Raw genomic sequence first — 26,021 nt, 5'->3', positions numbered from 1 at the left:
TATAGAAGCTGTGGCCAAGGCATCCATTTCGTTTGCGGTGGATAAGGATGTCACAGAAGGGTAATGCGTTGTCTTTTTCTTCCTCCATGGTAAACTGCATGTTGCTGTTAGTGCCATGGAGGTGTACCAAAAATTCATCAAGTTTCTCATGTCCATGGCGCCAAATGATGAATGGGTCACCAACATATCAAAATATGGAGATACAAAAAGACAAACACTGCCCTTCCTCAATGCCATCATCTGCCACAAATGATACGGATGCCATTGCCACAATGTCTACAGAAAACCCACCCACACTGATTTGCACTTGTATGCCATCAGCCTTCATCACCCAGCAAAGAGGCGCACTGTTTTACAAACAGTGGTGCGTTGTGCAAGAATGATATCAGACAATGATAACCTGCCCTATGAGCTGAGCCACCTACATAAGGTCTTCAGGAACAATGGCTATAATGTTCACCAAAGAAACGAATTGGTAACATTCCATCCTGGATTTTCCATTGTTTGGTTTCAAACTAGAATCACGATAAGACCACCAATGAGGAGCACAGAAAGAAACTTGCTCTCTTGCTGTTCTGCGGCTCTGTGTTAGGCAAGACCAACCATCTGTTGAAAAGACCCAAGATCAAATCGATTTTCAGGCCTCTGACAAAAATCTGTCAATTACTGGGACCAGTTAGATACACAGCAGGTCTCAGAATACAAGGAGTCTATGAGATCCCTTGCATATGTAGCCAATCTTACATCGGACGGACAGGTCAGAGGTGAAATACACAAAGGAAGCAGCTACTCGGGTAGCAGAATACTCCGTTAATGCAGATGGGTTTTTTTTTTTTTTTTTTTTTTTTTAGTTTAAACAGTAATTTGAGATACTCTTCTGAACACTTGCCAAATGATATGCACCAAAGAGTCAGATTGTGTTCAGAGTACAGAAACCTTGACTGCCATGATTTTATCAGTAAATTGTCGAAGTATTTGTATAGAGCTCCTGAATTTACGGCCCTCTAGGAAAGTTATTCTTGGGTCTGAGAGCTCGCTGAAACCCAAAGTGGAAAGCTATGAATATATATCAGAAAGAGAGATTAAAGGCCACAGAATGGAGAGTGTTCATTGCAATTGACAAAAATATTCTCTCTACTGAGGTTGAAATTGAGTGCAGCAGTGAAGTTATCTGGTTGCCTGTAACAGGTCTAGGTGAAGCAGTTAATTGTTGGATGTTTTCACAGGCTGCCTGGTCCCGCTGTGGCAGTTCTAATTCACGGAAAGTCTATAGTCAGTAGCACATAAACATTCAGATCATGCAGTACTAGCTGGAGGTGACTTTAACCTACTGAACATAGGCTGGGACGTGTACTGGCTCATTGCAGGGGGTATAGACACACAGTAATGCAAAGTACTTTCGAATACATTTACTGAAAACTGTCTTGAGCAGCTAGTTTGGCAGCTCACACGCAATGGAAATATCTTAGACCTTGTAGCTACACGTAGGCAGCAGCACTGATAATGTCAATATACAAACGGGGATTAGCAATCATGATTTCATTTAGCAACTATGGTTATGAAAGTTAACAAATCAGTCAAGAAGGCTAGGAGCGTGTTTCTGCTAGAAAGAGTAGATAAGCAGTATTAGCATCTCACTTAGACAGTGGATTGACATCACTTAGCTCCAGCAAGATGGATGTAGAGGAATCATGATCAAATTTTAAGTAGATTTTAAATTGTGGTCCGAAGAGTTATGTGTGTAGTAAGTGGATTTGGGACAGAAAAGATCCACCATTGTTTAACAAAGAAATTCGAAAAATGTTGAAGAAGCAGAGGCTGTTGTACTCTTTGTTCAAAAGAGAATGAGCAAATGACAAGAAGCAAAGGTTAAGAGAGATTTTTGTATCTGTGAAAAGACCTATGAACATTTACAACAACTAGCACTGTCATATCTCAGCAAAACATCATCCCTAGAAAATTTTGGTCCTACATAAAATTGCTAAGTGGGTCTAAGGCTTCCACTCAGTCACTTGTTGAACAGTCTGGTGTGACAGTTGAAGATAACAGAATAAAAGCCACAGTTTTAAATTTTGTGTTCAAGAAATCATTCATACAGGAGAATTGTACAAACATACAGACCACAATCTATTGGTTATGACCTGTAGATTAAAACTGAAGAAACTGCAAAAAGGTGGGAATTTAAGGAGATGGGACCTGGATAAACTAAAAGAACCAGAGGTTGTACAGAGATTCAGGGAGAGCATAAGGGAGCAATGGACAGGAATGGGGGAAAGAAATACAGTAGAAGAAGAATGGGTAGCTTTGAGGGATGGGTAGCTTTGAGGGATCAAGTAGGTAAAAAGACGAGGGCTAGTAGAAATCCTTGGGTAACAGAAGAAATATTGAATTTAATTGATGAAAGGAGAAATTATAAAAATGCAGTAAGTGAAACAGGCAAAAAGGAATACAAACGTCTCAAAAATGAGATTGACAGGAAGTGCAAAATGGCTAAGCAGGGATGGCTAGAGGACAAATGTAAGGATGTAGGGGCACATATCACTAGGGGTAAGATAGATACTGCCTACAGGAAAATTAAAGAGACCTTTGGAGATCAGAGAACGACTTGTATGAATATCACGAGCTCAGATGGAAACCCAGTTCTAAGCAAAGAAGGGAAAGCAGAAAGGTGGAAGGAGTATATAGAGGGTCTATACAAGGGCGATGTACTTGAGGACAATATTATGGAAATGGAAGAGGATGTAGATGAAGATGAAATGGGAGATATGATACTGCGTGAAGAGTTTGACAGAGCACTGAAAGACCTGAGTCGAAACAAAGCCCCCGGAGTAGACAATATTCCATTGGAACTACTGACGGCCGTGGGAGAGCCAGTCCTGACAAAACTCTACCATCTGGTGAGGAAGATGTATGAGACAGGCGAAATACCCTCAGACTTCAAGAAGAATATAATAATTCCAATCCCAAAGAAAGCAGGTGTTGACAGATGTGAAAATTACCGAACTATCAGCTTAATAAGTCACAGCTGCAAAATACTAACACGAATTCTTTACAGACGAATGGAAAAACTAGTAGAAGCCAACCTCGGGGAAGATCAGTTTGGATTCCGTAGAAACACTGGAACACGTGAGGCAATACTGACCTTACGACTTATCTTAGAAGAAAGATTAAGGAAAGGCAAACCTACGTTTCTAGCATTTGTAGACTTGGAGAAAGCTTTTGACAATGTTGACTGGAATACTCTCTTTCAAATTCTAAAGGTGGCAGGGGTAAAATACAGGGAGTGACAGGCTATTTACAATTTGTACAGAAACCAGATGGCAGTTATAAGAGTCGAGGGGCATGGAAGGGAAGCAGCGGTTGGGAAGGGAGTGAGACAGGGTTGTAGCCTCTCCCCGATGTTGTTCAATCTGTATATTGAGCAAGCAGTAAAGGAAACAAAAGAAAAATTCGGAGTAGGTATTAAAATTCATGGAGAAGAAATAAAAACATTGAGGTTCACCGATGACATTGTAATTCTGTCAGAGACAGCAAAGGACTTGGAAGAGCAGTTGAATGGAATGGACAGTGTCTTGAAAGGAGGATATAAGATGAACATCAACAAAAGCAAAACAAGGATAATGGAATGTAGTCTAATTAAGTCGGGTGATGCTGAGGGAATTAGATTAGGAAATGAGGCACTTAAAGTAGTAAAGGAGTTTTGCTATTTGGGGAGCAAAATAACTGATGATGGTCGAAGTAGAGAGGATATAAAATGTAGGCTGGCAATGGCAAGGAAAGCGTTTCTGAAGAAGAGAAATTTGTTAACATCCAGTATTGATTTAAGTGTCAGGAAGTCATTTCTGAAAGTGTTCGTATGGAGTGTAGCCATGTATGGAAGTGAAACATGGACGATAAATAGTTTGGACAAGAAGAGAATAGAAGCTTTCGAAATGTGGTGCTACAGAAGAATGCTGAAGATTAGATGGGTAGATCACATAACTAATGAGGAAGTATTGAATAGGATTGGGGAGAAGAGAAGTTTGTGGCACAACTTGACCAGAAGAAGGGATCGGTTGGTAGGACATGTTGTGAGGCATCAAGGGATCACCAAATTAGTATTGGAGGGCAGCGTGGAGGGTAAAAATCGTAGAGGGAGACCAAGAGATGAATACACTAAGCAGATTCAGAAGGATGTAGGTTGCAGTAGGTGCTGGGAGATGAAAAAGCTTGCACAGGATAGAGTAGCGTGGAGAGCTGCATCAAACCAGTCTCAGGACTGAAGACCACAACAACAACAACAGTAGTTTAACCATCATACAGACTCTCATGTGGACAACACAGTAATAAGCATCCGTAGCATAAAGAAATGACCGAGGGAGTTGAAAACAAATAAGTCACCAGGTCCAGTTGGAATCCCAATCTGGTTTTACCTACCACCCAGTGCAAAGTCCTAATGACTGGAAAAAAAGTGCAGGTGACTACTGTACATCATAAAGGTAAAAGAATGGATCCATAAAATTACAGACTGCAGAATCCTTGAACATATTCTCAGTTCGAATATAATAAATTCTCTTGAGACTGAGAAGCTCGCATCCATGAATCAGCATAGTTTTCGAAAGCATTGCTTGTGTGAAACTCAGATTGTCCTTTTCCCACATGATATACTGTGAACTATGGGTGAAGGGCAACACACAGATTACATATTTCTAGATTTCTGGAAATTATTTGACATGGTGCTCCACTGCAGGCTGTTAAAAAAGGTTCGAGAAATGGAACAGTTCGTAGATATGTGTGCGGTTCAAAGACTTTTTGGAGTTATTGAACCCAGTATGCTGACCTCGAAAGTCAGTGCTTATCGGGGACAGGGGTGTCATCAGGAGTACTCCAGGGAAGTGTGACAGGACCACTATTATTCTCCGTATACATAAATGATTTGGTGGACAGGGTGGGCAGCAATCTGCGGTTATTTGCTGACGATGCAGTGGTGTACGGTAAGGTTTTGAAGTTGAGTGACTGAAGGAGGATACAAGATGACTTAGACAAGGTTTCTAGTTGGTGTGATGAATGGCAGCTAGCTTTAAATGTACAAAAATTTAAATTAATGGGGATGCATATGAAAAACAAACCTGTATGTTTAGATACAGCATTAGTGGTGTCCTGCTTGAAAAGTCATGTCATATGAATATCAGGTTGTAACGCTGAAAGGCTATATGCAATGGAACAAGCATGTGAGGATCGTGTTAGGGAAGGCGAATGGTCAACTTTGGTTTATTGGGAGTATTTTAGGAAAGTCTGTTTCATCTGTAAAGGAAACTAAATATGGGACACTAGTATGACCTATTCTTGAGTACTGTTTGGAATCCATACCAGGTCAGATTAAAGGAAGGTGTTGAAGCATTTCAGAGCAGGCTGCTAGATTTGTTACCGGTAGATTTGAACAACATGCAAGTGTTACGGAGATGCTTTCGAAACCCAAATGGGAATCCCTGGAGGATAGGCGACATTCTTTTTGAGGAATTCTAGTGAGAAAATTTAGAGAATCGGCATTTGAAGCTCAATGCAGATCCATTCTACTACCTCCAACATGCACCATGCGTAAGGACTATGAAGATAAGATACGAGAAATTAAGACTCATAGGCATATAGACAGTCATTTTTGCATTGTTCTATATGCAAGTAGAGAGAAAAGGAGATGACCAGTAGTCGTACGGGGTACCATCTGCCATGCGCGTTATGGTGGATTGAGGAGTATCTATGTAGATACTGATGCAGCACACACTGTGCAAGAATGCAGGAAGGAGCATGAGAGGTTTTATTATCTATACAACCCCAAGAAATCTGTTTTAGTTGAGCAGCTTTAGAAAACGAACATCAGATAAAATTTGATGTGTCATTTGTAATGGCTTACACTAACGGATTCTGGGATTATACAATTAAAGAAGCCATTTGAATAAAAATTCACAATCAACACTCTAAATGGAGGCAGTGGCCTGCAGCTCAGCATGGTGTGGGATCCTGCGACTGCACAGTTGAAGCAGGCACATCGAATGCAGAGTCAATGTATGCCCATATATGGTTAAGCCGTGAGTGAGCACCAGTGGTGTCACAGACAGTAGCTAGTGTACATAAGGGGTGTACCAACAGCCCACTGGCTGTCACACCATTTGAGAATTGCCAAGGAGAGCTTGGCTGAAAGCTCGTGTAATTTTAATCACTTGACATGACTGGAAACCAGTGAACTTTTTATTCCATGGCTCACAGGGGCTACAAGGAAGAAGCAACAGAATTGTGTGATATCATCTGGATGAGCTTTATTGACCCAGACCATATACAACAACCTTCACATGATCAGTTTCACCTCTGGGGTCCATTGTGAACATTCCAGTGGGTGGAGATGGATATTCCTACAGAGGGAAATGAGATGCATTCCAACCAGCAATTCCACCTGAGGGCGGGTATCAGGAGGGAGATGTCCTTCGTTTGCAAAGAGGATGGGGTACATGGGACTATCAAGGAAATTGTCGAATGGTGATTGTATAAGAAACCAAGAGTTGGCTCTGTCGTATCTGTAGAGGGCGGAATCCCCTCTACTGTGAGGAGACTGTGAAAGGGACAAGTCTGAAAGGCACTGTTGTCACAAGCACCCCATAATGATGAACAGGGTCAAGTAGTTTCAGAGTGGAAGGAGCTGCTGAGCCATAAACCTAACAACCACAATCTAAGATGGACAAAACCAGAGCACGATAAATATGGAGAAGAGTAGCACAGTCTGCAACCCAAGATGCATGAGCCAGGAGGTGGAGAGCATTAAGCTTCTGCATGCAGGTACTCTTCAGTTGGCGAATACTGGGCAGCCACATCAGCTTTTTATCAAAAGGAAACCTTAAGAAATGGGACTTAGCTACAACATTTGGGTGCTGGTTACCTAAATAAAGTTTTGGATCGGGATGTATTATGGTTTGATGACAAAAACACATAACCCGCGTTTTGGAGGGAGAAAACTAGTAGCCATGGGAAAGGCTCCACACACGGGCCCATCGGATGGAGCCTTGGAGTTGGTGTTTAGCAGATGCTACTGACTGGGAGCTGCACCAGATGCAAAAATTATTGACATACAACACTGTGGTAACCAGAGACCCAACTGAGTTTACAAGCCCATTGACAGTAATGAGAAAGTGTGTGACACTTAACACAGAACGCTGTGCGATACCGTTTTCCTGGATCTGAGGGGTGCTGAGTGAAGTGCTATCTCTAGCTCAGAAGAGCCAGCAGGATAAAAACCAGCAAATAAAAATCAGACATGGGGGAGGGGGGGGGGGGGGTGAAAGGCCCAGTCATGGAGGGTAACTAAAATGTGAGAGTGCCAAGCCACGTTGTACGCCTAATGTTGTCAAAGAAGACCGCGAAAAGGTGATGGTGTTTAGAAAAATCCTGTCAGATTGGTCAGTTTTAGACTGTCCTTCCCAGAAGCCACACCAATACAGGGACAAAAGGACCCGAGATTCAAGTACCCAACACAATCTGAAGCTAACCATCCTTTCAAGCAGATTGCAAAGTACGTTGGTCAGGCTAATCGGTTGGTAGCTGTCAAGAATAATTCGGTTATTCTCAGGTTTAAGAATAGGGATAACTATGCTGTCTTGTCATTGCAAGAGGAAGAACCCATGAGCCAAATGCTGTTGGAGAACCTGAGCAGATGTTAGCTCTGGATAATATCCAAGTGTTGGGTCATATGGTTTTGGATGGAATATAGGCCTGGGGCTGAGGCATATGAAGAGGTAAGAGCCTGCAAGAATTCCCACTCAGTGAAGGGTTCATTGTTGAAACAGAGGCATGTTTCTTCAACTTTTCGTTTCTGCTGGAGAAAGGTAGCAGGATAGGAAGAGGACACCGATGCTGTCACGAGGTGTTCTGCAAAGACTGATGGATCAGTAGACAGAGCACCCTGTAGGATAAGAACCAGGACAGTCGATTGTCACTGGTGGCCCAGAAGGCTATAGAGCTCAGACAAAACCTGGGATGAAGAGGCATATGTCCCCAGGGACTAAACATAGCACTCCCAGCATTCCTATTTTATTCTGCTTAATAAGGCAGCAAGCCTTAGCACGGAGATGCTTAAAAGTGATAAGGTTGGTCTGTGAAGCATGTCGTTTAAATCATTGCTGTGCCCGTCGGCAGGCATGGATAGCAAATACTACATCCTTGGTCCACCACAGCACCAGTCGACGAAGTGGACCTGTGGATAGTAGTGTCAGAGATGTCTTACATGTCTGCATCAGTAAAGGGCAACTGGCTCTGAGGAATGCCCAAAGTGAGGGCCTGTCTGCCTGGTGGCAGCAGGGAAACAATAGAATCACCAGAAAGTGATCACTGTCACAAAGATCATCATGGGGCGATCAATGTAGTGAAGCCACGAGAGCAGGGAAGGAGATCGTGAGATCAATAGCAGAAAAAGTGCCATGAGTGGCACTGAAGTGGGTATGAGAACCACCATTGAGAAGACACAAATCAAAGTCTGGAATAAGTTGGTCAATTAGAAGAACCCTACCTGTCGAAGTAGCACTCCTCCACATGGGATGGTGTACACTGAAGTCCCCAAGGAGGAGATACAGGGGCGAGATTTGCAGTATCAAGGAAGGCAGTTCAATACAAGGAAGTGGCATACCTGGGGGGAGGTAGACAATGCAAAAGGTGATTGCTGGGGTCATCTACACTCATACCACTATTACTTCTACGTTGGTACGAAGGGGGATCCAGTCGCTAATGACACTGGTGCAAATCAAAGTGTAGACCCCTCCAGGTGCTATCTTGGTGTCGGCAAGTTTCCAACAGAATGTCCGATAACCAAGAAACATTGGAGAGTGTTCATCATTGAAGTAAATTTCTTGACGTGCATGACAGAATGCAGAAAAATAGGAAACAAGTTGTTTTATTTCCAGTACATGGCAGTAATACCATTTCAATTCCATTGGATTATCATGTGGCAAGAATCCAAGATAGACATAAAGAAGCCAAGGGGAGGTCATGTCACCAGTTCAATGGTCATTATCAATGACAATGAGGTGGAAAAAAACAGAGAGAGACTGGGTCTGATTTGGAGTGAGAAAGGTGGGGCAGAGCCCGAATGCCAGGGAACCCTCATCCTTGGGCTTGCACTGCTTCTTCTTCTCCCTCAGAGGGTGGGAGGAGGTGTTATAAGTAAGGGAGTAGGTGGCAGTGATGTCCGGATCAGACAGAGAGTGAGTGGCTTTGGGGGCTTCAGAGTGTGGGTCCCCCATCCGACCCGAGGTTGCAGGGTTCCTATCTTGAGAACACTGGGGACAGGACTTCTGAGAGGGAAACCCGATCCTAGCAGGAGCCCAAGAAGAGGATTTCTTCATGACTGAGAAAGAGGAGCAGTTCCTTGAGGGGAATGGGTAGGAGCTGCTGGGTAGGGAGGAAAGGGGGCAGGATGGGGGTAAGGAGGAGAGGAAGATGTCACTGAGGAAAAGGTAGATAAGAGATTCACAGGATGAAATCTGTCAAACTCCTTCCGGGCATCAAAGTAGCCGAGACAGTCAAGGATCTCTATTGCCTGGATTCTTTTCTCCTCTGTATACAGTTGTCACTCCAGTAAGTGGGGAGAATGTAGATCAGAGCAGTTTACACAGATAGGCGGTAGGGCGCATGGGCTCCTCGCATGAAGAGGGTGGCCCCAATCACCATAGATGGGAGTGGCATTGAATCGCAAGGATGTGTGGTTGAAATTAAGGCAACTGAAGCAACGCATGGGAATTGGAATGAATGATTAGACATCACATCTGTACACCATCACCTTGACCTTCTTGGGCAGCGTATCCCCCTCAAAGGCAAGGATGAAAGCGCCAGTGTCTACACGTTTATTCTTAGGGCCCCTCTGAACACAATGTAGGGAATGACCACCACATCATTCCAGATTAGTCCTAAGTTCATTATCAGACTGGGGGAGAAGGTTTCTACAGAAAATCACACACCGTGTCATATTGAGACACTCATGAAGAGTGATATTCACAGGGATGTTTCATAAGCAATCGCAAGTAAGGGGGAGGCCACCTGGCTGGCAGAAGATGTCTTTATAAGGAGGGAACTAGATCTCATGTTGCTTAAGGACTCAATTTCACTAAACTTGTCCTCAATGTGTGGAAAAAAAAAAAAAAAAAAGGTTTGGTGGTGGCAAAAGTCTCTCTGTCAGTCCTGGTGCATACCAGGAACCGTGGAAGGAGTTTTGCCCCAAGCCAGTGGGCCTGGCCCTCCTCCCAGGGTGTAGGCAATGGGCTATAGGCCAGGAAGGCAGTAATAGGAACTGAGGCAGAACTATTCCTAGGAAGAGACATGGCCGAGGAAGAGTGGCCAGAGAGCTTAATGCGTTTATGTGTCAAATGTCTGTGCTAGTACCAACAACTCCTATCAGAGACTTGCCTTGTGGGTGCCACCCAGCCACAGCAACGGCTGTCTGGCATGACGGTCGTTGCCAGGAGTTCTGATGGCCGAAAAGATTGGAAACAATTCCTAGGCTTTCATGAGGCATTCACAGTGCAGGTACCAGCAGTGAGATCTGTAAGGTGTCAGGGGACTCCGCCAGATGGATACATTACAGCCCCACCACAAGGACTGGCTACCGAGCTGGTGGCCTAGCAAGGAGGAGAAGGGACTAGGGCAGCGAGGGAGGAGAAGGCAGAACAGGGGAGAGGGGAGAGAAATGAATGCCAAAGATGCTGGGGAGTTCTTTCCCATCTGCCTCACACAACAGATTTCCAATTTAGATATGGAGGTCAAACCCCTAAGGGGGAGCAAAAACAGAAAAGCTGAAAAAATCAAACAAATCAAAACCTCAAGACAAAACAAAGTGGAGGAGGATAGCCGGGCTGACATAAATAATAACACTAAGAGAGGGAAAGGAAAGGGCAGACGGAAACGACTAAGGGGAGGAAGGGAGAAGGAACAGAAGGTAAAACAGCACAAAAAAGAAGAAAGGCTGCAATAGCTCTGGGATCCATGAGCACCTCACAGATACCCACAAAAGACCTGTGAGTCCCCTGGGGCTCTGCTGACATGAACTTGATTGAGCATGCATGGGACCCAGTTAAACTTTCAGTACATCAATATAGGAACCCTCCTCATACACTGGATGTCTTCAAATGGACTGCCATATCACTGTCACTTTGTGCACAGTTTGCCAAGGAGGATTCAAGCATGTTACAGTGCACAAGGTGGAGCAATAGAGTATTGAATGTTACCAACCAACAATATGCACTTTCAAACACACTGTGTTTACTTTGTTTACTGTTTTCTTTTTATTTCACAGCAAAGATTTTTTTTTTTTTTTTTTTTTTTTTTTTTTTTTTTTTTTTTTTTTTTTTTTTTTTTTTTTAAATATCATAAGATTTATTGTTTCATTTTCTAAGTTAGTTTCATGTTACGTGGATCATTTTGCATGATAGATCGTAATGATCTGGAACGAGTCATTAAACATTCACGTCATAAATTCATTTATACATATGGTTGTTTCTCTTTTTTCCAATCTGAACACAGAGCAAGCAGTAAATGCAACCTAGGAGAAAAAAAAAATCTTTAAAGTCTGTTACTACATTGTAATTCTACCACAGATGGCAAAGGATTTGGAATATTAGGTAAACAGAATGAACATTGTCTTGAAAACAAGCTTAGGATATCTTCAATAACCCTGCAAACAGATACAAGTCACAGATAATTATCTACAATATTTAAAATGTATGTTCTTTTATTCTAGTTGTATACATTGCTGCACAAGACAGATGTAATGACTGTGAGCTAAGAAAGGGTTTGATATAGCTGCACTCCCAGTACGGAACTAAGTAAGATCATCAGGATTTTCTGTAGATTCTATTTTTTTCCAGCATTAGGGGTACTTACATATCTAAATGAAACATTAAAGTGGTATGGAGATAGTGTTGCATAGTAAGTGTCTGATGCATGGATTAATTTTTAAACATGAAATGATGTCACAATCAGGCCCTGATGATTCACATTAATCCAACTGCTTGCCGTGCCTACCACCAAGAGTGGTGGTGTTTGGATATGGCATGGAGGAGAATGTCAACAGCACACCAAACTTTCAACTCTTATCGACTTTCAGATTCTTGGAGCTACTAGCTATCATTCAATTAACTTCTCAGCTGGCCTTGTGAGGCAGAATGCACCCCGTTCCAGTCCTCCTAACAATGATAACTCTCTGGTACTACCGGGAAATGAACCTGGATCTTCCAAACGGCAGTCAGACATGCTCATCCCTTAGGTATGGAGGTGGATGTAAAGCATGTTCTGGTTAGACAGGAGACTACTGGACAAATTAGGAAATGCAAACATTTTGACACCACTGGTGACTTTGTAATCTAAGCAAAATTTTCTATGATTCCCTGAAAGATCGTGCAATAGAGTAATTCCAGACATCAGCACAGCTTTTCTTACACTTTCCTTACTTTCTATTAATTTTTGTCTGCAATTTTCTCTGTCTGCTCTTTCAAACTACGGCTAACATAAAGATATTTTCACCCTGCAGCAGATTGTGCACTGATATGAAACTTCCTGGCAGATTAAAACTGTGTGCCAGATCAAGTTTCGAAATTGGGATCTTTGCCTGTCTTGGGCAAGTGCTATACCGACTGAGCTACCCAAGCACAACTCACGACACATCCTTCTGCCAAAAGAAATCTTTAGATCCGGTGATACTGATGGCTACTGTATACAATCACCCAATTGGTTATGACCTACCCCAATGAACTGATAACATCAGCATGTTACACAAGAGCAGCGGACACTGTGATTGCAATTTGGTCGACTGTTTACCATGAACTTGAGTTGCCTGCAACTAATAGACTAGTTTGCAAAAGAAACAAAGAGAAATCATGGTTAGAAATTGCAGACTTGAAGCAACTCCTAAATCCGCTTTCCAATTTGGCAGGTTTAATGTTTCCCATTTACTCATTCTTTGATATTTTCCTAAAACCTGCAGTTCTTGTGATTACATGCTTATTTACTTTCTTTCACTCATTTCTTGAGTTCAGTACTTCACATCACGAAGTAGAACCTTCAGATACTGTCTAGTTTTATTATGACTTATGCCACATAAATCTAATCAAGTAAATTGGTAAGAAAGCTGCTACTGTGAAAAAGCTGCTGCCTGATATTTTTATATCTATAGGTATTGAATCCTATTCATAGCACACTATCACTTGTCATGCAGCTATAGTCGCCATGCAGCTACCAGAATTTTTCAATGCCCATATCTACATATTTAGATAGTTTGTAGGAAGAGTGGCTAATGGGGTATGTTTTTAAATTTTCTTAGTTGGTAGCGATTTTCAATTTCTTACTTTATGTTATACGAGAGGTTTTGCAAGTCTTATCACCAGAGTACATAAAGTCCATTATAAAACCTTGATAAGGAGGTAAAGTTCACATGAATATCATTTTTGTGTTTTGTAATGTGGCTGTTTGTATCACAATGGAGTTGAAACTGATTTATAAGCAAGCTAAAAAGTACATATAATGGGAAGTAAGTGTAAGACGTATGATTATCTGCACTTCTTATAGTGAGGGAGACATAGACTTCAAGGAAATGAATAATGTGGCATTTTATACCTTGTAGCTTATGTCTGAAGCTGACTAGTACAGCCCAAAGAGAACCTCACCAACTTTCACCTGCACTACACAAAAACTGAATTAAATAGTTTGTCACTCCACATCAGACTTGTTTATAAGAAAATATAGTTATATAACAGTGTTACAACTATATTCAACAGTGCTACACATACCGTACTGCAATACATGAATTGTGAACTAGGTAAATTCTAATTGGAATCTAATTTTGGCATTACTCAGAGGAGTCATGTAGTTGCTAATTTCATACTGTAATTATTGTTGTATACGAACGTATAAGAATGCTTAAAGATAAATAAATACAGTTTGTACATAATACGTTACGTTAGAAATCCACGCAGTCCAACTTCTACTTTTTAATAAATGCGAAACAATGTTCACAAAAATATATAGGGCTTCCGTCTGTTCAAGCAGAGCACATCATAAAAACCAGTGTACAAAATAAGGAGTGTTCGAGTCGTTTCCACACCCTGATGCTCCTCGAAATTCTCTCTTCAGATAACGTTTAGGCTAGATAAACTTGTTACCGGTGCTGATGACTCAGTGAATGATAACGTTTCCGATTTCAGAATGCATTCCAGATTATGAGGTTACTATAAAAAAATAATGTCAGTTGCTCAACAAAAGTTACTTTAAATATGAGATGTCATTTAAAGAAACCAAAAATTCATGGTTCACGAATTTTATGGTCGCTATGGTGGTCAAAATTAACAAAGTGCTGTCTTTCTACTGATAATTTTCCCTTCGGCGATCGGCGATTATGATTTTTTTTACATTGCAATTTTTGCATTTTCTTCGCAATTCCCAATTATTTCGTTATACACAGCCATCTGAAGGAAATGTACTGTACTGAACAAAAGCGTTACCTACTTCTTAAAAACAATCAGTCGAGCAGCCGCGACCCACGATTCTCAACATTGCTGTCACGAGTGTCATCCACAGCATAACACCCACTGCTTACAAGTTGCAGTGCGTCACACGTGATATGACGTCACTCGGCACCAAATAAACATATATGTAAAACACCAATAGTGCAGCACTGCCTTGAGCGCAGCAGACAGCTGTTTTTGAATACAGTGACAGGCGTCTAAAGCTAGCGAAATGAGGGATGCTCAACTACCGGACCTACCGATAGATGGCTCTAGCGCGTGCCGGCCAAAGATCATATCATTGAGTGTCTGCCATATCTGAGTTTGGCGAAAAACGAAGTGTCAAAACACGGATGAAAATGTTTTTCGTTCTGCGCCCTGATAAGTCTTTTATATTGGATGTTCTAGATATCTACACATCAACATAATGAAGTGTTTCTAATCTAGTGAGAAAAAACAGTGACAGTTCTGCTATGAAATTCCTAAATTCGAGTGTGTTTTGGTAGTTTGACAAGCTGACCTATAAATTGTTTACTATTAATTTTATGAGTGCTTTACTTATTTGCCCGTTTTAAAATACTATTTAAGATTCAATGGAGCTCAACAAATTACCTTGGTTGCCAAAGCTTTTAACTACAGGTATAATTCGGAAAATCAAGTGTGGAAAACAGTGAAGACGTGTCTTGAAAAAAAGTTGACATCGTTTGCTTAGGCGTATCTTTACTGACAACAGAAATTACAACAGAACTAATAAAGTATTACTTAGTTATAAAAAGAAAAACTGTTATTTTTTCTTTATCTGAAGTGATGCACTACCGATCTCCATATATGCTGACACTGTAATTGCAACATTCACTTACGAATTTAGCTCTCTCTTTGATCAGAAATTTAAATGCTATGATTTTATTAACGCCTGTATATGACACAGTGTATTTTAATTGAGTGATAAGGTAGAAGCACCAGTTTCTGACAGTACTTCAGTTTTTGATACGAGACAAGAAATACATTTAAATGAGACAAACACAAAGGCCAACGTTAAGGCTCCTCTTAAATGCATAACTTGTATCATTTGGAAGTTAAGTGTAGTAATAATATTATATTGGACTGATCCATGATGATGTAGGAAGTGAAGGAACTTGTTGAAAATAACATTGATCACAGCTGTTAATTTTAAGGTTGGGGTGTCTTAAAACTGTAATTTTCCAGTCTGACACCCAAATAATGACTGGTACCGTGGTTTTATTTTAAAATTGAATTCAAAACATGTCAGTGAGCAAAATTAATTACACTATGAATTACAACCATGGAAATTTATTTCTGTGAATCTTGGTTCCAGTCTTTGACATGGTGTCAATCACTGGAATGACTGGTTGTCATGATATGGCCCAAGCAAAAAACGAACCTGAAAGCGAAAGCTGTAGAAGCTGGCCACGCAGGCACCTCAATGGCTGCTACAATCTGTGTTAGACAAGGGTGACATTATATTGCAAATTTAGTGTAAAAAGTTCCATATTGTCTGAATTTGTCCTATACTGACAGGACATTCTAGTCCAGTCGATTTTCTTATCTGCAAAAGTACACTAGCCAATACCAGTGGTACAAAGGTAGTGCCAAATTACAAACTATCCAGTAACAACAGAAGTATTGCTGGACAATGTACAGTAAATAATATGTAATAACCTGAGACATTCAGAATTGGTTTGAAAAAATAGAACAGCATTTGGAAAGAGAGTAACATTTTGAAAATAACAAATGACACAAGTAGAGTTTTCAGTTCTTATGAAAGCTCGCTTACTTTTTCTTTTTTTTCTTCTTCCTCTCTCTTCTCCATTCTCAAGGGAAAAATGTGATAAAATAAAAGTGCAAGAAAGTTGTGTACAACATTGGAAATGATGAAAAAGAAAATCTCGCTATGCTTTTAACAGCATATGCTGCTGTAAAGCTTGCTCCTCCTAAGAACATGATTTTCTCCCATCTCTCTCTCTCTCTCTCTCTCTCTCTCTCTCTCTCTCTCTCTCTCTCTCTCTCTCTCCCCCCCCCCTTCCTCCCTCTCTCCTTCCTCCATGTGAAGAGTATTCCTGTAATAATAGCTAATAGCATACCAAGAACATGAGGGTGTCACAATGGAGATTTGTTTTCTGGTACAGACGTCTGATACAACTATTCCACAGCAAAACTTACTTTCAACAGGTGTGGTAGCAGTGCATTCCCATAGGATAACAGAATATTATGTCCTCCAGGAATCACATTGGGTACACCACTTACAGCATAAACTGTACAGCAACTGCAGTGTTTTGTGAGCAAGTAATGCCAGTCAGTATCTTTAATTTTAACATAAGTCTTGACTCCTTTAATTACCTGCTTATACATGTGCTTGTACTACAGGTTATTGGTAAAGCAAATACTTATTGAATAGGTCTTCACACTTTTAATACTTAGCAGAAATTCTGAAAAAAGTAAATTCTTTTATTACTGTATCACCTCTATGGTGAATTAAGAGGTACTGACTGGTTTCGTTGAACATTTAATAGAAGCCTTCTTTTTACCTGCTATTGATAAAGAGCCATTCCAAGTTCGGTACATTACAATCTCTCGCATTTTTCATGAGGTTTGTTATTCTGTACACTAATATTTCTTCTTCTAAATGGCAAACATTGCATTCAGACATTGTCGGTATTAAAGGTAATTCATGAAATAAATTATATTTAAACCAGAAAATTAAAGGTTCCACATGACACATGAAAAGTACGTTGTTACACACATGTATGTACAGATTCCAAAATGTCTGTGAATTTGAGTTACAAACTTTTTTAAATAGAAGTATGAAGATCACAATACTTTGGGTCTGCAATAACTCAAATGTAAAATTCTTTAGTTCCCTATGGGAAACTTTGTTCTTTACGTGACTCATGCAACTGCTTTCGCTCTTAATGGAAAACTGAATGGTTTATGTTAAAGTTAACTTGCAAAAAGTGTAACCATTGTTACATAATTTCTGTGAAGTAAGATTCGTTAATGTTAAATCCTTCCTTTGTCATTGTAACTTGATAATTTCAGTTCCATATGGGACATGACCAAAAAAAGAAAAAAAAAAAAAAAAGGAAATGCTTTTATTACTATGGCCAAACAAAATTTTTTTAACATGTAGCACACAGTTCAAATCAGCAAAAAGTGTAACTGTATAATTAAGGTAAATGTTGATGAAAATTAGGCATGTAACATGAATACTGAAATTTCCTAATCCACATCTTGTGGTCGTGTGGTAGCGTTCTCGCTTCCCGCGCCCGGGTTCGGTTCCCAGCGGGGTCAGGGATTTTCTCTCCATCGTGATGACTGGGTGTTGTGTGATGTCCTTAGGTTAGTTAGGCTTAAGTAGTTGTAAGTTCTAGGGGACTAATGACCATAGATGTTAAGTCCCATAGTGCTCAGAGCCATTTGAACCATTTTTTTAAACTTCCTAGATTTCCAAGTGTAACTGTAATCACTGTATTCAGTACTTTGTAGTGCTAGAAAGATAATTCTATATGACTATTTGCATTCTCTTACCCTCCCCCCTCCCTCAACACAGGAAAATATAATAGAAAGACTTCCTAGCAAAATAAAGACAAAATTAAGAAAATTAGGTTTTGCCTGAATCAGGCCCCGTTATTCTAGAATTGTTCTAAAGTAATAAGAATGCTTATGATCAATTGGAACATTGTGTTCATTCTAAAAAGTATTAAAACAAGAAATAAGAGAGTAACAATTTTATTGCTCTTATGTTTCAGAGTATCCACAAACATTACTGTTTGAAACATAGGGCCACTGCATACTCCATTAGATCACACCCATTCTGTGATTAAACTGTTTTCTTAAAGTGAAAAATTCAAGTTAACATAGTTATTGAGGGAAATATTTTCTCACACTGAAAGCTATCTGTCAAATAAGTCTCAGAACTTTTTTTCATTAATTTCACACAAATCACCTGTTTTTAGTGCAAGTGCATATTTTGTAACACCTAACATCTTAAAATAAGCTTATATAATAAATAATTATAATTTTGTTACAATATCTACACAGGATGTAAAGAGTTAATTTTACTTCAATGTGATTCATCGTTTGAAGTTCATCATTATACAACAACAAATCTATGGACAAAATAGTTTTAAAAAATCTGTCAAAATGTCACACCCATCTGCATGAAATGTCCCAATACATAATCTTCTCCAATTTGAGCACTATACATGGTTAAACAATATGAGTTTATTTAACTTCTGCCTTATACTTGATTTGTTGTTTAAAATTTTCTCAGTGGGCATTTTTTCCCATATATTTTTAAGCATGTGAAGGAGTATAGGGATGCAATCTTACAAACAAGTTGAGTCTGATGTAAATCCTCAATCCCAATTTCATAACGGTAATCATGAGCAGGAGCAGGAAATGGGTAATCTACAAATTTAATTTTAACACAATGCAAAATCTTGGCTTGTATATATTTCTGACACATATCCCCAGCAATCACAAACATCTGAAACAGTTTCTGAGTATTCTACAACAGAGTACACGCAGTCACTTGTTTTAAACAGTTTTCCCCAGTTAGCAAAATTTACAAATGCATTTTTATTGGCCATATTGGGAAAAGCATAGAGATAAATACATTCCAATGCAGACTTAACATTTCTTGCATGGAGCATCAATGGAACACCAATGATTTTTAAGCTGTTGATATAATTTTCAGTGTCTGAAAATACCAAGCCAATAAGATTTGTTGTCAAGTCTCAGGGGGCTCTTATACCCTTTACCTAATGGATTTCTGGAGTTCAGAATATCAAAAATCCTATCAATATAATACAAAAATTCTACTGTTGCTTCACTTCCTTTAAAATTCAGATCACCAACCCTCCTCAAAAACTCTATACTATCTGCCACGCTAGAACTCAAAAGTCCGTGCAGCTAATGAAACATTCATTTTCCTATTTACACTACTTATATGTTGTCCTGAGAGTTTGTTGGCAAATGTCATACCTTCTTCTTGTTGTACCTTGTTCAATTGCTCAATGAAATGCCATCTAATAATGCCAGTTGGAGACTCAATAGCAGATACTTCTGCTAGAGCATTTCTGGCAAACTTAATCATATGACACATGTCCAAGATACACTAAACATCGTATTTTTCCACAGGATGAGGAAAGTAGCTTTTAAAATCACCCTTGGAAAAATTTAAAGTACAGTCAAGTGAACGTAAAGTGCTTATATTTTCCTTACAGCCATCACATGTAACACATCAAACCCTAATGCCAGAACTATGCAGCCTCTCTAAAACAGATTTTATCAGTGTGGCCTGATTATTTGCCTGGGCACCGTTGATAAAGAAATATGCAATCAGGCATTTAAATTTGCCTTTAATAGAGACAAGCATGAAAACCAGAACCTCAGATGGCTCTATTACTTCTTTTACTGAGGCACTTCCCCACCAAAGTCTAAAAAACCTGTGTACTGCTTAGTTCCTTGGTACCAAACTACTTGCTTCCTAATTGCCATACTGTCTACAATTAGACATGAATCGCTGAACTGGTCCCTTACAATGTACTTGAAAACATCTTTTAAGAAGCCAGGTTCACAGACTACACTTGCCACCCATTTTGAAATCAATGATGTATGGGGCAGAGGCATTAATTTTTTCAGGTATTCATATGCTGCTGGTGAATAAAAGTACACAGTCATCGCAAATATTTCCACATTTGTTGTGTATCTATTACCCTTTGATGAGACAGAGTTGTTCACTAAATTGCACACTAATTCCACTTGTGTTCCTTTCTGATGATTGAGGAAGTTATGTAACTTCTCAGGAAGATGCCCCTTCTCCTTCAATGAACTTATGATGTCATCCATGGAAAACACTTTCTTCTTCGAAATTTTTCACGGACACACTTCAGTTTACGTTTTATTTCGTGCACAATGTCTGAGAAAAAAAAAATGCAAGTTTCGGTCGCCTTGTCTTCCATTTCTACTTTCGAGTGATACCACAATCAATTACTGAAGAACCAACTGCACTCTAAATAAGGAAATAATTTCGTTATATACGATTGAAATAACTCAAGGCTTGATGAAAAAATATTATAAGAAAACGTTGGGGGAGTGAAAACATCCTTATACTAACGTTTTCGACACAATTCGCAGCTTCTGCATTGGATAAGTGGGACATGCTTTCCACGGAAGAATTCTCATTGATAACATTCTCCACGCAATCAGTAGCGTCTGCAATCGGCAAATCGAGCACGGATTCCATGACAGAACGCTAAAAACAAAAATATGGACCTGTATTACAACATTGCTTAGACCTATGTAGCGTACGAAATAAATTCACAAAAGTAAAATGCGCACACACAGCAAGGAAAGTAATTAGCTACCTCAAATGTAGAATCATCGTTGTCACTCAAAATCCTAACAACATGGCACTGCTTCGGGTTTGAAACGTTTCTTCCACGTTCCAGGGCTCACTACGTAATCATCTTGTCGGAAACGGTTTCCGCAAAGAAAACTGCAAGACGTAGGATTAAAATCTTTCCGCTTCACGGAAGTAATCCACGTCTTTAGTAGCTCCGAGTGCTTTAGAGGAACCCTATTCAAAAATATCGAATTAGCAAACGCACTAAGTCTGTATTTTTATCGTATTGTATCGGTAGTCGTATTACCTGTGAAATGGTAAGTCACTCTCCTTACTCCATCGCTTCGTACAATTGAAAGCGGAACAAGAAATCACCATTTCGATAATCCGTAATTCCTTATACACCGTACAGACCGAGAGAAACTCCTTGCCAAATTCGAATATGGCGGGCAATACAGACGACAGTAATCAGCTGGTAGAGCCATCTATCGGTAGGTCCGGTAGTTGAGCATCCCTCATTTCGCTAGCTTTAGACGCCTGTAGACTTATTAGTAACAAGAGAGAGTTTAAAGTCTGTGTGACACTGTATTCAAAAACAGCTGTCTGCTGCGCTCAAGGCAGTGCTGCACTATTGGTGTTTTACATATATGTTTATTTGGTGCCGAGTGACGTCATATCACGTGTGACGCACTGCAACTTGTAAGCAGTGGGTGTTATGCTGTGGATGACACTCGTGACAGCAATGTTGAGAATCGTGGGTCGCGGCTGCTCGACTGATTGTTTTTAAGAAGTAGGTAACGCTTTTGTTCAGTACAGTACATTTCCTTCAGATGGCTGTGTATAACGAAATAATTGGGAATTGCGAAGAAAATGCAAAAATTGCAATGTAAAAAAAATCATAATCGCCGATCGCCGAAGGGAAAATTATCAGTAGAAAGACAGCACTTTGTTAATTTTGACCACCATAGCGACCATAAAAAAATAAGGAGTGTTCGAGTCGTTTCCACACCCTGATGCTCCTCGAAATTCTCTCTTCAGATAACGTTTAGGCTAGATAAACTTGTTACCGGTGCTGATGACTCAGTGAATGATAACGTTTCCGATTTCAGAATGCATTCCAGATTATGAGGTTACTATAAAAAAATAATGTCAGTTGCTCAACAAAAGTTACTTTAAATATGAGATGTCATTTAAAGAAACCAAAAATTCATGGTTCACGAATTTTATGGTCGCTATGGTGGTCAAAATTAACAAAGTGCTGTCTTTCTACTGATAATTTTCCCTTCGGCGATCGGCGATTATGATTTTTTTTACATTGCAATTTTTGCATTTTCTTCGCAATTCCCAATTATTTCGTTATACACAGCCATCTGAAGGAAATGTACTGTACTGAACAAAAGCGTTACCTACTTCTTAAAAACAATCAGTCGAGCAGCCGCGACCCACGATTCTCAACATTGCTGTCACGAGTGTCATCCACAGCATAACACCCACTGCTTACAAGTTGCAGTGCGTCACACGTGATATGACGTCACTCGGCACCAAATAAACATATATGTAAAACACCAATAGTGCAGCACTGCCTTGAGCGCAGCAGACAGCTGTTTTTGAATACAGTGTCACACAGACTTTAAACTCTCTCTTGTTACTAATAAGTCAGTCTTCCCTGAACTCACTGGTTATTAATAGCTAGTGTGTATTGCGGTTTCTGCGCAGTTTGATCGTGATTTGTGAACACTAATGTGGGAAACAAGAAATGGCCCTGATTTTTAGCCTGTTAATAATACTGCATTACTTCTCTTTGTCTTCACAAGATTTGGCAGTTGCAGAATCTACTTTGCAAAATATAGAAAATGTCTTAAATAATAACAACGAATCGCAATGGATGTACAGTATGCCTATAGTTACGAATGTTTATATTTCTTTTCAGGTAAGTAACTTTCACTGACTATAAATTCCTAATTTTTGTATTAGACTCAATTCTTTGTCGTACTGTTGGTGATCAGATTTGTGAATCCTGCATTGTTTTGTAAATTTCAGAACGATACTGCAAATTTTTCCGTCGAGCATCTTGAGTTGCATGTTAAAGAATGCAAAAAGGAAGAATTTTTCCGTTGCTCCGAAAGACATGTAGTATGTGCTGTTGTTAACAAAGGCAATATTTCAGAAGTGATATCCTGCGCTCCAAAGGAGAAACACCACCACATTATAAATGACTTGGGCTACAAAGAAGAAACTGCAGCTGATCTGGAAACGACTGTAAGATCTGTCTTCGAAAGATCTATAAACAATATTTCTAAGAAAAGTATTGTCGACATCATCTCAGTGAAAACACAGGTGAGTTACTAAATATTCTGATCTGCAACATAATAAACTATTCGAAGGTGCTATACAGTTAACTGCCAGACCAATTTTAAATAAATTAACTCGCTTCATACCCAGAAATCGGATTGAAGTCCTAATCCAGAAACACACAATGAGTTTCTCAGAACAGCTGTTTGAATGCCACATGATAGTGGACGAAGAAGAACTAATAGTCACATCTTTTTCCTGTACACCATCATGGTACATCTTGTACTACATCAATCAGTTGTAGTGATTATTAATAAGTATTTGTTGCAATAACTTGTGTTATTGTATGTTAACTTCATTTTTGATATTAGTGACCAAGTTGATAATTTGTAACATCCAGATTTTTGTTTAGCTCTCCATCCCTTTCTCCCCCCTGCTTGCCCTCATTAATGCTCTCAGTGAGGGAATAAGATCTGAAATCTCTGGTAATTTTGTTATTCTGTTGCTACATATATTGGTGAAATGGTGTACAGTGAAGTTTAGGTAGGACCATGTAATGCAAACTATCATTAACAGTCCACATAAGAAAAAGGAATGCTATTTTACATAATAATAATCTAGTTTGGAGAGGAAAGGACACATCAAGGCAGACAAGTGCCAAGACATGTAGCTTAATGTGTAGTTAAAGGACAGATCACTCAATATTTATAGGGTCTCCATTGGCCCAACACACAACTCTGTGGGATACCTACATTGATCTTACATCCATACTCTATAAATCACAGTGAAGTGCATGATGACAGATGATACTTCCCATTGTACTACAAGGGGACGTTAAAATGTAAGTTACATATGTAATTCTCCATCAAGACCATTGCACAACAAGTGCTTCATTATCAGAAGACAGTACATGTTTTGGGCTCCCTGCAGACACATTTTATTGCAGTATGGTTGACAGGTGCATCACAGTGTGCAAATGAAATGGCGCAGAAACTGGAAACGTGCTCCTAAGTTGAAGTATATGTGACAGTACAATTCTTGTGGGTAAAATGTTTCAATTATAAACAGATTCACTATGAAATTCTGACAGTATATGGACCAAGCGCAATGTTGTGCCCAGTTGTAGTGAATGTTGGCTGCACAGATGTTCATGATGCCAATTGGGAAGGAAGATAATTGATATTGACCACAGACAACACTGTCCAGACAGTTAAGAAAATGATTGGGAGCAATTTCAGGTTTTTCAAAGATCAGGACATTCACATGGTGGTTCTCGAATGTCTCTGTGCTCATGGAGTTGATATGTATCATCTAGGAACTGAATTACTGGTAGAACTTTCAAATTGTTGTTTATAGAGACTTGATGACTATGTTGAAAAATAGTGTTTGTATCTGTGTCACTTTGAAGTGTAGTGCAACATTCAATAAAAGTTACTTGTTCTGCCATAATAATATGTAACTTCCTTTTTAAATCCCCTTGTACATATCAGCATTTCTCCACAGGAAGACTGACTGCTGAAATACATTTGTGCTCGCAATAATTTGTATACTCTTCTCTTCTCAGCCTTTACAAAAGTAAAACATGGAAGGCTGTAGTATATTCCTAGATTTATCTCTTAATACTGGCTCTGAAACTTTCTAAGTTGGATTTTGCAAAATTAATGGTCTTTATCTTAAAATGTCTGCCATTTCAGGCTTTCAGCATTTTCATGACACAGTTCTTGTGGCGATTTATGGTGCCTTCTTCTTTGTATTCCCCATTAAACCCATTTTGTACGGATATTAAACACTTGAACAATAGTCTAGGATGGGTTCCACAAGTGTTTTGTAAGCAATCCTCTTTGTTGACTGATTGCATTTTCCCAGTGCCATACTGTACCAATGAAGTGACATTGATTTTTTTCTACGCTAGTTCTTCCTTTGCCTACACACACAAGTTGCTTAGGCTTGAATCAAACAGCGGAAATGGCTTGTTGAAAAAATCGAAAAGATAAGGAAAAAATAGATTGCTCCTCACCCTAAAGAAGACACGTTGAGTTATAGACAGGTGCAATGAAAAGACACTTACACATTAGCTTTCAGCCAAAGCCTTCATCTGAAAGGGAAACACATACATTTTCATTCACACAAGCAATTGCACCTCTTGCATGCATGACCACCATCTCCAGCAGCCTGGGCCAGAATGAAAGTGTGCATGAGGCGTGCTTGCTTCTCTCTCTCTCTCTCTCTCTCTCTCTCTCTCTCTGTGTGTGTGTGTGTGTGTGTGTGTGTGTGTGTGTGTGTGTTTTTCTTTTCTGGCAAAGGCTTTGGCCAAAAGCTAGTGTGTAAGCTTTTTGCTTTTGCTTGTCAGCAACACATTGTGCCATTTTTACAGGAAGTAGCAATCTATTTTTTTCTTATACCGTTGCTTGGAGTTGTCTGGATATGATTGTAAGAGTTTTAGGCTGTTGTCTCTGATACCATTAACTAAAATTTGTCTGTGACTGGTACTTGCATCTGTTAAGGCGTATATGTTCACTGATGTATATTCTTGTCAGTCTTGTTAGCTTCAGTTTGTTGGTGATACAGGCTAGTATTACATCCAGCCATGACTGCATTAGTTGTGTGGTTGCACCATTTGTTGTGGGGATCTGGTACTTTTAGAACTCTGCATATTTGCGAATGAAGGTATGAACACCTTATTGTGCTTCTTGAGGTATTCATTCTTTGTCAACTTATAGAACACCCTAATATTATGTGATCAATGGTCTCAGAGAGTACCACACAAAGTTGACATCAATCACCTGGAGTGATGATTTTTATTGTAACTTTTTCATAGTTCTTTGTCCTCCATCCCTGATCTTGCACAGTAACTG

General features: G+C 39.7%; 2 protein-coding genes across 9 annotated transcripts in view; one reads left to right on the top strand and one right to left on the bottom strand.

The window, feature by feature from the left end:
• The window catches only part of LOC124614006 (galectin-4-like), a 141,934-nt gene extending 127,280 nt beyond the window's left edge, over positions 1 to 14,654 (bottom strand). For 3 of the 6 annotated variants that reach the window (XM_047142816.1, XM_047142821.1, XM_047142822.1), the window contains exon 1: positions 14,509 to 14,653. The gene's annotated coding sequence lies outside the window, so the exon portion shown is untranslated. Of the gene's footprint in view, positions 1 to 13,962; positions 14,157 to 14,508 lie in introns of those variants that run through there. The other 3 variants (XM_047142820.1, XM_047142818.1, XM_047142817.1) reach the window with 3 other exon arrangements.
• Positions 14,655 to 22,437: 7,783 nt separating this feature from the next.
• The window catches only part of LOC124614071, a 228,608-nt gene continuing 225,024 nt past the window's right edge, over positions 22,438 to 26,021 (top strand). For 2 of the 3 annotated variants that reach the window (XM_047142907.1, XM_047142908.1), the window contains exons 1-2: positions 22,438 to 22,804; positions 22,915 to 23,211. In XM_047142907.1, the coding sequence (XP_046998863.1) occupies positions 22,631 to 22,804; positions 22,915 to 23,211 (471 nt within the window). In that variant the 5' untranslated portion in view covers positions 22,438 to 22,630. The remainder of the gene's footprint in view (positions 22,805 to 22,914; positions 23,212 to 26,021) is intronic. The other variant, XM_047142909.1, reaches the window with a different exon arrangement.

Source organism: Schistocerca americana, chromosome 4, assembly GCF_021461395.2.
Source record: "Schistocerca americana isolate TAMUIC-IGC-003095 chromosome 4, iqSchAmer2.1, whole genome shotgun sequence".
Lineage (NCBI taxonomy): Eukaryota > Metazoa > Arthropoda > Insecta > Orthoptera > Acrididae > Schistocerca > Schistocerca americana.
The sequence above is the reverse complement of the archived record's forward strand: the minus strand, read 5'-3'. Positions and strand labels throughout refer to the sequence as shown.